The following is a 12,085-nucleotide window of genomic DNA, read 5'->3' as shown; positions in this document are numbered from 1 at the left end:
TCACATGACACTTGTAACGATGGAAGGTAAACATGTAATAAAGTGGGAGTACCAGAAGGGCCGAGTGTCAAAATTGTGATACAGATTGAAATTGTCCTACGGTCAGATGCCAAGTGCCATTGCCAGAATCTATCAGCAGAGTTTTTGCAATCGAATAGTCAATAGCTGGAGCACAATCTTCAGGTTCATATTTTCTTTAGAAAGGAACCGAGCGTTCTGAATAAATTAAACTGTGGAGTCGTCTCACGAGAACCTCTTATCGTATGGTCTGATAACTGTGTGGGCCAGAAGAATAATACCGGCCATCTTGCTCGTTTTTACACCATTTATGAATCGTGGAATCTTTGATAGAGCACAAACGAGTCCACCAGCATTTCTGAACGAAACAGTCTTTATTTTGCGTTAGTTTATATAACGTCATAAATAGCCGCGTTTGGTACCTCCACTCTACGACTAATGAGAGACCAATAACGTCGAGTATCCTCGCCGAGAGCTTTGACAATAGCGAATATCGCTAGATAAACTAACATCTCGAGCTGGAACACATGCGTGGAGAAGCGTCGTAGGACGAAACGTTGTACTTAAGATCCCCGTTGGCAATCCTCTAGTACTTCCAGTATCGATCATCAAATTTGACGTAGTTAGTCACGTAGCTCGTACACACTAGGTATATTTGTTAAGATTTCACGATTCGATCAAGACCGTTCATTAGCATCTGTACATAATAGTATACATCAGTATTATCACGAACGTATTCAAACGTATTCGAAAGGTCACACTGCCGCGAATCGAGCTGAGAACAGAAATAATTTCGTTCGCGGTACGATAACTCACGTTTTTGAGAAAAACAGACTCACCGTTAAAACTGTCTGTCGGTCGATTTTGCGATGTTTTTACGCCTTTGGCTACGTATTTTTTAAATATTTTTTTTTTCTTTATTGTATTGGCTAACGCGTTGAAATTTGGACATTCTCGTACTTGTTCCTTTAGGATGCGACAGGTGCAGGGGTGGGAGGAGAGGGCGGTAAAGGGGTGGGAACCACGTGGCCAGATACTTTGAAGCAATCTGGAGCTGGTGGTACATTGACACCTGCTGACAGGCATGGTTCGGTACAGGTGAGTGGACCTTGCGATCCTTTGGCCCGCCAATGTCTGACGACATTCGTCCATCCAAAAGATCGTTCCTTTTTCTTGTGTTCTGTGTCCAGTCGAATTTAGAACTTTGAGACACGGTATACACCGTGTCAGTAATCGTGCGACCATAACTCGTTCCATTCGTTCAGTATTAACTTGGAAATGACCTACATAAGTTCTTGTGTCTCGAAAGAATTCAGACGTATCGTTGGCCCGTTCGAGCCTTACTTCTTTAAAGTCAGAACTTTCGATGAATGTATTTCGATGGAATTGAACAATAAACAGAATAAGTACTCAACGTGGCCTTGCCAAGCGCGTTTGGAATGTTCATTCTCGGATCATAAATTAATCGTAAGAACGTGTGATGTGTTTGTGATTTCTTGATACAGCATTTCTTTCCTCTCAGATAGATTGAACCCCAAAATCACATTCTATTATTTAAGATCCCGAGCAAAAGTGAGAACATTCTCTTACTTTCTTTTCATGTTTATTTTCACTATTTCACGTCTTTGTACATACTTGTATATATCATTTTCCTTACGTTTTTCTATCTATTTGTTTTAAGTATTTATGAATCTCCCTTTCGTTACTTTGTCTCCAACTGCGATTACTTCGACATCATTGAAAATTTGTGAGTACACTAATATTGCTTTCCTTATAAAATACGACACCACCTATACAAGGTGACTGTTTTTTTTTTTTTTTTTTTAATATCACAACACTGGTTACACTTCAAAGTCTCTCGTACGACAAAATTTCATTTTAATTACAAATTCTGCGATAGATAAAAATCTCTACATTCTTTAAACACGTGATAAAGTAACACACGGGCACCGCAAACAAGTCAGCTAGCTCTTATCAATATTTTTCAGTCGATTAAAATGCAAAACCTGTTATTATCTCGCGGCAGAGATAAATAGATTTGTGCCCATCACTTCCATAGTATACAAAAATATTATTCGCGATTCTTTGCTAGGTGTTATTGTTTAATTCCACCGAAGATAACCACGGCGTGTTGATCGAAAGCTACGCTTTTAAAAAATATTGTGCATGTCTGTATGCGCTAACGGTGCCTCTAATTTCTTTTAAAACATTGAAACTTCTGAAAGAAAAATAGTTGGAACGCAGGCGAAATTTCCATAGATTTTCCGTCGGCCAATTCCTATCGTTTCGCGACTTTCTCAGCCAGGAAGACGACGCTGTAACGCGTCTGCGAGTAAACTGTTCGCTCTATTTCTAGACAAAGCGCCAATGGAATATGGTCAGTCAGACGTCTATTGCGAGTTGGTTTGTTGCAGCATGTTGACATTGTTTCGTTGATCGACTTACCACTGATTTTTCACCACACTAATCCAACACCGTCGCGTTCGCATTTAATTACCCGCGCGGGGAAACGTAACACCGAGTTGTCTGTTTTTCGAGACGAGCAACTTGTTAATCAAGTTAATTGGTTATACTATGTCTTTAGCCGGGCTTTTTTTTTTTTTTAATTAATCTGTTGTTTCACGTAAATTGCAATCGTATTCCTTTGGAGTAGAGTCTTGTATATACGTGTACATGTGTACACGAACAAACATACACGAGTCGTTCTTTATGAAAGTGGCGTAAATCCCGTTGAATCCATCTCTTTGAAGTATGGAGTTTCCATATAAAAGAGGCATTCATTTATTTGTTTAATAACAAGATACGTCTGTTGGCACAATTTATGGCACTTTCGTAATGAATGGTTCGTATGTTACGTATGTATCTCGTGTCGTTAGTCTCGTAGAGTATTCTAAAATCCATTTTAACTTCACGGTGTACAAAGTTCCCATGTCGATTGTCACATTTTCCAGTAATTGAACGTATAGTTTCGTTTTTTATGTAAATCTATATCCTCTGGGTGTGTCCACGTGTGCAACGTTTCTCACAATAATTTTGTCGTGTATCTAGGTGGTGTCCTCAACGAACGGGGAGTTGCAAAACGACGATCCCACCGCAGGACACTCGAACACACCGATTACAGCACCTCAAGAAGTGGACATGGTCGACGAAACCAAGTTAGTATTATAATTGACTTAACTTGACTAACTCGTATAATAAGTAGATTACTGATTTTCTACACACGTCGTTTCTTCGCGAGTGGATTACTTCGCCTTGGTTTTGGCAACCGTGATAAATGACGATTGGAACAAACTAACACTTTCGATCGGGGATCGAAAGAAATTGTTACACTTTTGTGGATAAAAATTCTATCGTAACGTACGTTTTTTATCTAGAGGAATAACTGTTCTGGTAGAATTTTTATGGAAAAAGTGTTACCACTGGGGAATCTTTTTAATTCTGTTTCTGATGTGTATTTTGTAAATATTGCATGTATGTGTGTTTTTCTTAATTGATTCATTGAGAATCTGTAACACAAACGAATGTTAATAATTCTTAGATGGTGTACTAACACGACAGGAAGTTTGTAAGAATTATATTATATATTGGGCTGAAAATATTGGCTGTTCAAGGCCATTCGGTAGATAATCGAACCATAATGAACGATGATAAATTGTACAATATCAAATGAATCTGAACATAGTTAGAAGTATTATTTAATGATATAAATGGCCAATATTTGCTGCTCCAAAATGATGTCACGTTTTCTTTCACACTAAAATTTTATACTCGTTCTTTGTATCTTCTGCATGATAAATGTTAAATCTCCTGTCTATCCCATTTCAGACTCGAACCTTTCTCGACGAAAAAGCGTTGTCGCGGATGCGGAAAGATCTTACGCCGAAGTTCACACTCCCGCACATCCATCGCTAATCCTAAACCAATCCCTGAATTTGGTTTACTATTCCAGCATAAGTGGCCAATACAGAATTTCCTACTGCATAACATTAAAGCCAAACATAACTTGCCTTAACCATTGTTATCGATCGAAAGATCCGTCACGTATCCAATAAATGCCTTTCACCCCACCATCCTCGTTATCCCCCTTAAGGGAAGAGTTTTGTTATTTCAATCAAGAAAACCAATGTTTAATTTACATTATGTCGAACATTCATGTCTTGAAATCAATGTACCAATCACTCACACATTCAAATACAGACGAATACTTCTAAACCTAGCCGCGACATCTACGGAAACCGCCTTCCTCGTCTTTTCTCCTATTATACTCTTCATTATACCTCGACGCATGACTCACGGCATCGACTCTGCGTCTGGACACACTCTTTAGCCAATCTAGCCTGATCTCTCGTTTCGCGAAAGACTGGCGCTCAGATTGTGCCATACGCCGCTTTGGAATGCATCCTTCTTGTCGTGCTGCATGTTGGTGTCCTAGCAATAAGGCGATCAAAAGAAGACGACTCTAAGTCCTATTAGTGTTGGCTTTATTTACAGATGCTGTTGCTTCTTCAAACGGAAGAAGAAGAAAAGTGGAAGGCAAAAGTGACTGTTCTCCTCGTTCACGAGGTGGCACTACAGTGCGTGTGTAACAGTGAGGATGAAGTTTGGAAGAAGGAACGTATCGCAGCGGCAGTGCGAATCGGTGAACGCGACGGGACCACCGCTACCAGAGAAGCTGCGGCCGATACGGGAAGGAGGGCAGCCGTTACCTAGCTACGTGCCGGAAGTCGGTCCGCTTCTTGAGATTCGGTGCTGCACACCATCGCCACGATGACACGCCCGTAGCCACCGTTATCAAATTAAATCACCACACAGCCATCATTATTACTGCTATTATTATTACCATTATTATTATCATTACTATTGTCACGATTAACTTTTGCTCTTCTTCCTTTCCTTCTTACGTTTATTATTATTATTATTATTATTATTATTATTATTATTATTACTATTATGATTATTATCACGATTATTGTATTATTATTTTATTATTATTATTGTCATCGTCTATGATTATCATTGTCATATCTCGTTTACGATCGTCGTTTATTGGATCAACAGTCGTTGTTAACGATATATACATACATACTTGTAACTCGTCACCGTTGATTAAGGACAGTTCCCGTGGCCGTCGTCGTCGGCCCCGACGAACATTCAGTACTGGCAAAAATCCGGTGTCCACCACCAACGTACACGTAAGAAGTAAGGAATTGACGTGCCGATGGTGAAAGAACGCGTTTGTGCCTACGACACTATTAATCATGTACCCGCCGGCTGGCAAATCATTCAACAACCAACGCCGATTACTGCGAAATTAAAACTAAAAAAAAAATAGAAAAAGGAAAAAAAAAACAAAAAAAAAATGAAAGAAAAATATGTTACGATACGTGTATTAAATCGTAAATGAATTGAAGCTGAGATCTCATTTCACTCTTAATCGTCCCGGACAACGAGCGCGTACTCGTGTACTCCTGCTTGTTTAACGACGCTCGTGACGTCTGATCGAGCTCCGGGGAAAGGCATGAAACTGAAAGGACCAATGCGTCGTTCGCGTGTACGCTCGCTATGATCGACGATACCGAACGCATCCGGCTTGACAAAGTATTAAACGTTCGTGGATCGCGTGAGATAGTTCATCGTACCGCGATCGATGTAATTTTGTCGGATCTTGTCGTCTATTTTCAACCGACATGTATATTTTTTTTCAAACTAAATCAGTTGTTCAATACAGGAATCAGCAAACCTTTCGAAGGGCGTGAACGATTCCAGGGCTGGAGTTAAGGTTCATCCAAACGTTTTTGACCCTAGGTTTTTGGTCCACTTCGGTATATGAAGGAAATATAAATATAAAGAAAATGTTGGAAATGGAAGAGAAGGATATATACCTGTATAAAGAAAGTTACACAAGAGTGCTGAAAAATTATTTTGTACACTTACAATAAAGAGGTTATGTTCGAGTAAAACATCAGTCCAACGGATAGTGATGGCTTCGTTTAGTTGAAGATGTACCAAACCTTGTGGTCAAAAACTACCTGTCGCAGTTTGCCGACCTCTGGTCGAACGAGACTCCTCAATTTAGGATGAATTGTCCCTTTAATTTCATAGAGGACACGAAGCAATCGTATAACAGTATTATCGCTATCGATAAGTAGCCTCCAAGGTCGTGCTGGATTGTGCTCATCGTAACCTTAGTTGATTAATCTTTATTTTACATAACGATTTTTTACGCCGACACTGCCTGTCGTTGCTCTATGTAAGTACGCCGTTATACACGAAGTCACTGTATACTTTTTTCACCATGCGCGCGAGTTCCGCATCGCTTCGAAATAAACGTTCAAATTGGTAGTCATTAAAGATGGGCAAAATTATTATCTATATTACAACTTTTGATCCGTCATTTGTTCTAAAATAATATCATATTACGGTTTAACGAATAAAAGCTTATTTCAATAGAATAAACCACTACGTGGTGCTATTATCTGCCCTCGATTATTAGAATAAAAATGATGCCCATCTCTCAGAGTCATTACTTAAACAGAAGAAACTTAAAAAAAGAAAATTCCAAGTACATCGACTTCAGTTTCATGCCTTCCGCGAAATTATCACGCGAGAAGCGTAATAGGTCGCAAAATTCACGCTACATTTTACATAACATATCGAAAGGGTATAAGAAAAAAAGAACGTAAAAGTTTCTTGTCTGTAGATTCTAATCGTCTACCGTGAAAAAAATTTCGTAGTACGATGTAGAGATGTCGACAAATTATACGTACGTATAATACAACTGATCCGTGTTCCACCAAACGCGAAGATTCGAGGCAAGAACCGCTTACCTCGAGTCGAAAGTATCGTCTACGAAGCGAATTCTGCTAGTTTCGAACAAATTTCGTTTTTATTCGTGGAACACGTGTGTTGATGAACACACCTAACTAAGAGTGTAACGGATAGAAAACCAAAGTATGCCTGTAATTGATTATACATCAATATAGCACTGATTTTAAAACAATGAAAAACACCCGAGGAAACAAACAAACAGAATTTCCTTCAAACGAAACGCCGGATCGACGTCAACAATATTGGATTCGAGTCGAAAAAGAAATACGAAAAGAGAACAAAAAAAAAAATGTAAAAATGAACGTGATACCGATAACAGTCCTACGAACTTACTTTGTGTAGAACTTTGTCGAGGACTTGTTTAATAAGTTATTTCCACAAAGTTACGAGAGGAAGAGGGGTTACGAAGTGATATAAATATATATGTATAGAAATCCCTGTGGATGTTCTCGAAATGCACCCAAGGAATGAAGAGATACTTAATGCGAGTATGCCCGCGAAGCTGATAGCAAAGGAGATAAGGATCTTGGCAGCCCTGCCGATTAAACGATCAAGTAAGAGCGTTTTGGTCCGTCGGCGTTACAACGTTTTGTTACAAATTCGCGATACACGAATGTTAGTCTTTTAAACGAATCATTTCACTGGACTCGTTAAAATTGTTCATCGGTGAATTCGTGCCTCATCAACCGTTCGTTTGTTTGCAGACTGATTAACGATAAAGCGATTCTTCGATACACCTTCGTTTCTCTCATGTTTCGAAAATAGATGGGACTTCCTAATGATACATATTACAGCATACACGATGTAGATATTAAGATAAAGAATTACCCCCCGAGGTGTTTGAAGCACGTAAACTATGCCAAGTTTTCACAAAACGTCCTTTCGTTCTTCGTCGTACCCGCGGAAGGGTGTTACACACAAAGAGCGATAGATGAACATGTCCATATCTCTAAATATTACCAATAAACGTATTACGTATAGGTGTACAAGAAAGTTACTATTCGAAAGTAAAATGCATGTATCGCCGTAAGTATACCAGTAGTTGCAGGAGTAAATATGCTATCGTTAGACTGATAAAGGGCACCGACGATAACAAACCAAGAAAACTGTCGCGGCGATGTTGCGTCTCGTTGGATAATCGCTGCCCCGATAAAAAGAAAAAAAATGACGGAACAGATTATAAACGTTTAATCGATGTGTAATAGTTCTTTCATCCTAGAATTAAACAAAATAGTAGCATCGTCCAAGTGGCCACGAATTTGTAACAAAACGAACGTTCGACTCAAAGAAGCGCCTGTTTAATCGACTAGTCAGCAGAGATATTTTCCTTGCAGGAGTATATTAATGGGCGATGGTGTAAACGACACCAAACGTCAGTTTGTCGTGTCCGAAGGTCCGAACTTCTGCTAGTCTGGCCGACGATTGCGTACCACTATCGAGGCATGACAATGTATCCGTGTTAGACTTCGAACAACCATCGACTCTTCAGCGCAAGAGAGTTAGATCTAGGTGGTCAAATGCATGGATCTCTGTAGCAACGTTAGACAGGGATTACTACGTGATTACTTTTGTAACAATTGCTCACAATTGTCAGACTCGTCGCTAACTGTAAACTACATTTGTATTCCGCAATCGTAAATCACTAATTTGAAATCTGTCAAAGTCAACGATTATTCATTAACATGTTCAATGCCACACGTTACATATGTATGACAACGATGACTTTCCACTTTATGTTGAACGAAATGCTATAGACCAGTGTCGCATTCGTGCGATGTATTACTCAGAATATTCGATTGGCCTATTTAGTACACTTTATTTGTATATAGTTGAAAGCACGCGCTGCGTTGACTAAAATTATTAAACGCGTAGTATGGTCTATGGTAGACGGTTTGAAACGATGGTAGCGAACATGTTAATTATTGATCATGGTTACCGATCATTCGGTCATCGTAATCGTGGCTTATGTTTTAGCGAACGCATGCATATTTCCACGACTATAGGACAATGCTATCAGACTTCTGCCGACTCTCATGCGACGGAAAGTCGATAGTTGTTCGAAGCCTTGGCGTACCGTGAGTGTCCGTGCACGTTGTATCCACTATTTAAAATGACCAAGCACAGCCGACGACGAAACGATCTGATGTACTTAGAGAGCGTATCCAGGATTCGACGAAACGTGCGGGGTTAAGCGTGTCGCGCGTTTTTCGTCTGCGAACGACACGCTAATTATCGGCCGTCGGGTGTCTTGATGTAATACGCTTAAACAGAGATAAGAGCTGAAACCATTAACTCTGGGAATTTCCTCTCTCGTTATACCTGTATCTTTCCCACTAGATACGCGCCGAAAGTATTGTTCCTTTTGTAAGCTTGCCAGCGCAAGTAATCGTCGAACAATCGGACGTTACGTTTGTATTACAGTGGCGAGAAAAGGGAATGAGAAGTGCGAAAGTGTCGAAGAGAGAGTGGACCGCGGGAATGTGAACCAGAGCGGGAGAAGGACAGACGGAATGATGAAGTGACAGGGACCTAGGGGAGAAAGGGAGAAACAAAGGCGGTAGGACCGTCGTCCTCCTGTGCTGAAAGGGAATGAATCTTTTTATGTTACTCGAATGCTTAAGCAAATGTCTCTTAAGTTTTCTTATTTACGTCGACCAGAGATGGGACAAATTCTTATTTTATCTTGCGTAGATAGAAATTACAATTGGAATTAGACAATTAAATTATATTTCGCGTGGAATGAATAGAAGCTTAAACCAATAACTGTTTTCTCGAGGAAGGGTAGCAAATAAATCGTCGTGCATTGTTCGAATAAAATTTTGCCTATCCCTGATGTCGACGATCAGCATGATCTCTTGACGAATAACACATATACATGTATACGCATCTCTTAACGGGACAAACGCATACACATACAATTCCGCAACTTGGCTATACAATGAAGAGGATAACTGAACCAGTACACTGTGAGCGATAAGGAAAATAGAAAGAATATAGCGCGATCTTAGACAATGTTTTGCATCTAAAGTATGTACTCTGTAGTACACTGTTCCAGAACTATTTGAAACGAGTAACATACACCTTCTATTTTTATTATTGGTTCAGTTATGCTTCTTCCTGTATATTGTTTATGAATTCCAAATTTAAGAAACAGTGTCTCCACAAAGAGAGGAAGAGATCGAGTGGCCGAACGAGCGAGAGATGTCGAGTGAATTTAATGAACGCAAGAGCCTCTGTATATCGCTACCCTGCCACAAACCATTGGCGTGATTATGCTGCAACTATGTTGCAATTTAGCTTGTAGTTTTTTTAGTCGATTTTTAAATACAACACGACTGACTGCTGGTTAAGTATGGTTGTGAGCGAACAAAGAGGTAGAAACGTTTCTTTGCACGATCTAGGATACCTTCGTTCTTTAATCTTGAATTTTATTTTTAATTGTTTATTTCTTATTCGTTCTTATACTCGGTACTGAAAGGCTGTTACGTTCGTCCCCAACGACGATATTATCCATTTATATCGATGAAAACGGTGATTCAGTTTAAAAGCGATTATTTGTATATTTGTAAATTGGTGCGAATAGATCGGACCATGTTCAACGTATGCGTATATGTGTCTTTCATTTCCTTGCTCTCAATCAGATGTAACGTAATGATCATTCGTTTCTCAATCGGGAGGATGACGGGATGTTTCGACGGGACTTGAACCGTGCATAAAAGATACACGCTTTCGTTTTGTATCATTGTAAATCATGTCATGCTATCTATTGAGAAACTGATCAGTTGTTTCTTTATTGTCTACGTTGATTGTGATAACTATCTTCTGTGAAACTATTACTTTCCGTCTATTTTCTGTGGATACGATACACATGGAATCATCTTTCCCAGTTGTTTCATATCTTTGGCTCGCTTTTTATTGTGAAGCAAGGAAACTTGTGATTGGATTTTCATTTATTGGATGTGCCTGCTTCTGAATGTTGACAACACTTATTAAAAATGCATTGAAACCAGAGGTGGACAAAATTATATCCGCAGAGTAAACGACGAATAAAATCGGCATCCAACAATTACATTGCGACGTTTGTTCAATCGAATAGTTACCGAGACAATTCTTGTTCGTCTAACGTGATATATAACATAAATCTATAATTGAAATTCTAAATTTTATTCGTTATCGAAGATGTGTATTTATACAAAGAGTTTGCCCATCTCTGATTCAAAGTGTAATCGCTGGGTCGTGCTTTTATAGTGAATTTCTTGCGCAATAACGTTACTTTGTATACGTGGTTCAGTCATGCGACTAATGTACGAATTTTTATGAATATTATTACTATTATTATTATTATTATTATTATTATTATTATTATTATTATTATTGTTTTTCTAGCATGTATTTGTTGCTAAAGGATTGTACGTAGCTTGTGTTCAATGATTATTTGCCACTTGTATGGAATTGGCAGCTCACGTGCATTACGATAGTGTGCCCATGTATAATGAGTGTATTTGACGACGTTATGGACATTTTGAGAAGTTTATCGATAATAGTGACGAGACGTTGTGCTGTGGCGGAACAGAAACAAAAAAAAAATCGGGTATCGGTTAAATCTTTCTTTTGTAAATAGAAATTATTGGAATGAACAGAAGTACGCACACGGAGACACGAAGAGTTAGGAAATAATGAAATGTCAGATATGTCAGGGAGACTGTATCAGCTTCAAATTATATATACGTATTCATATACATAAAACTATATCAATAATGGCGATTAATAAGCTACATTATTACTACAGTAATCGATACTGTCGCACCGACGGCAGCAACCGACTAATTTTATTACCACGTAATCGTAACGATGCCAGTGAGAAAGTGGAGGTGTGTTCTTTACGACGAAATCGGACAAAGAAGCATGAGATCGTAATTATTCTATTTGCTAATTTATAGAGACAATTTAAACGGTGTCCAAATATGCTTCGAAGTGTTTTTGTCCATTTCGTACATGTCTACAAACACAAAACAGACAGATGTCCGAAGTTTTTGCGAGGATATGCTATTATTAACGAGAACGAAATTGTTCACTTTTAACGTGCTTTTTTGTTATAATTAGTGGACTCGTCGTTTTCTTTCCACTTGTGAAACCCATAATCTAATGAACAATTAAAGACGAAGAAATTAATGTAAATAGAAATTAAAATTTGTTTGAGTACTATTCCGATGATCGATTCTGTGTTTAAAGAAAAATA

General features: G+C 38.8%; 2 protein-coding genes across 19 annotated transcripts in view; one reads left to right on the top strand and one right to left on the bottom strand.

Moving 5' to 3' along the window:
• The window catches only part of LOC128873814 (casein kinase I), a 101,265-nt gene extending 89,214 nt beyond the window's left edge, over positions 1-12,051 (top strand). For 5 of the 18 annotated variants that reach the window (XM_054117684.1, XM_054117692.1, XM_054117691.1 and 2 more), the window contains 2 exons: positions 3,067-3,173; positions 4,492-12,051. In XM_054117684.1, coding sequence (XP_053973659.1) covers positions 3,067-3,173; positions 4,492-4,561 — 177 coding nt within the window. In that variant the 3' untranslated portion in view covers positions 4,562-12,051. The other 13 variants (XM_054117681.1, XM_054117687.1, XM_054117682.1 and 10 more) reach the window with 5 other exon arrangements.
• Positions 1-12,085, bottom strand: part of LOC128873815 (uncharacterized) — a 36,770-nt gene that overhangs the window by 22,208 nt on the left and 2,477 nt on the right. The window lies entirely within an intron of this gene.

The sequence above is a fragment of the Hylaeus volcanicus genome, chromosome 3, assembly GCF_026283585.1.
Source record: "Hylaeus volcanicus isolate JK05 chromosome 3, UHH_iyHylVolc1.0_haploid, whole genome shotgun sequence".
NCBI lineage: Eukaryota > Metazoa > Arthropoda > Insecta > Hymenoptera > Colletidae > Hylaeus > Hylaeus volcanicus.
Note: the sequence above shows the minus strand (reverse complement) of the source record. Positions and strands in the feature narration are given on the sequence as shown.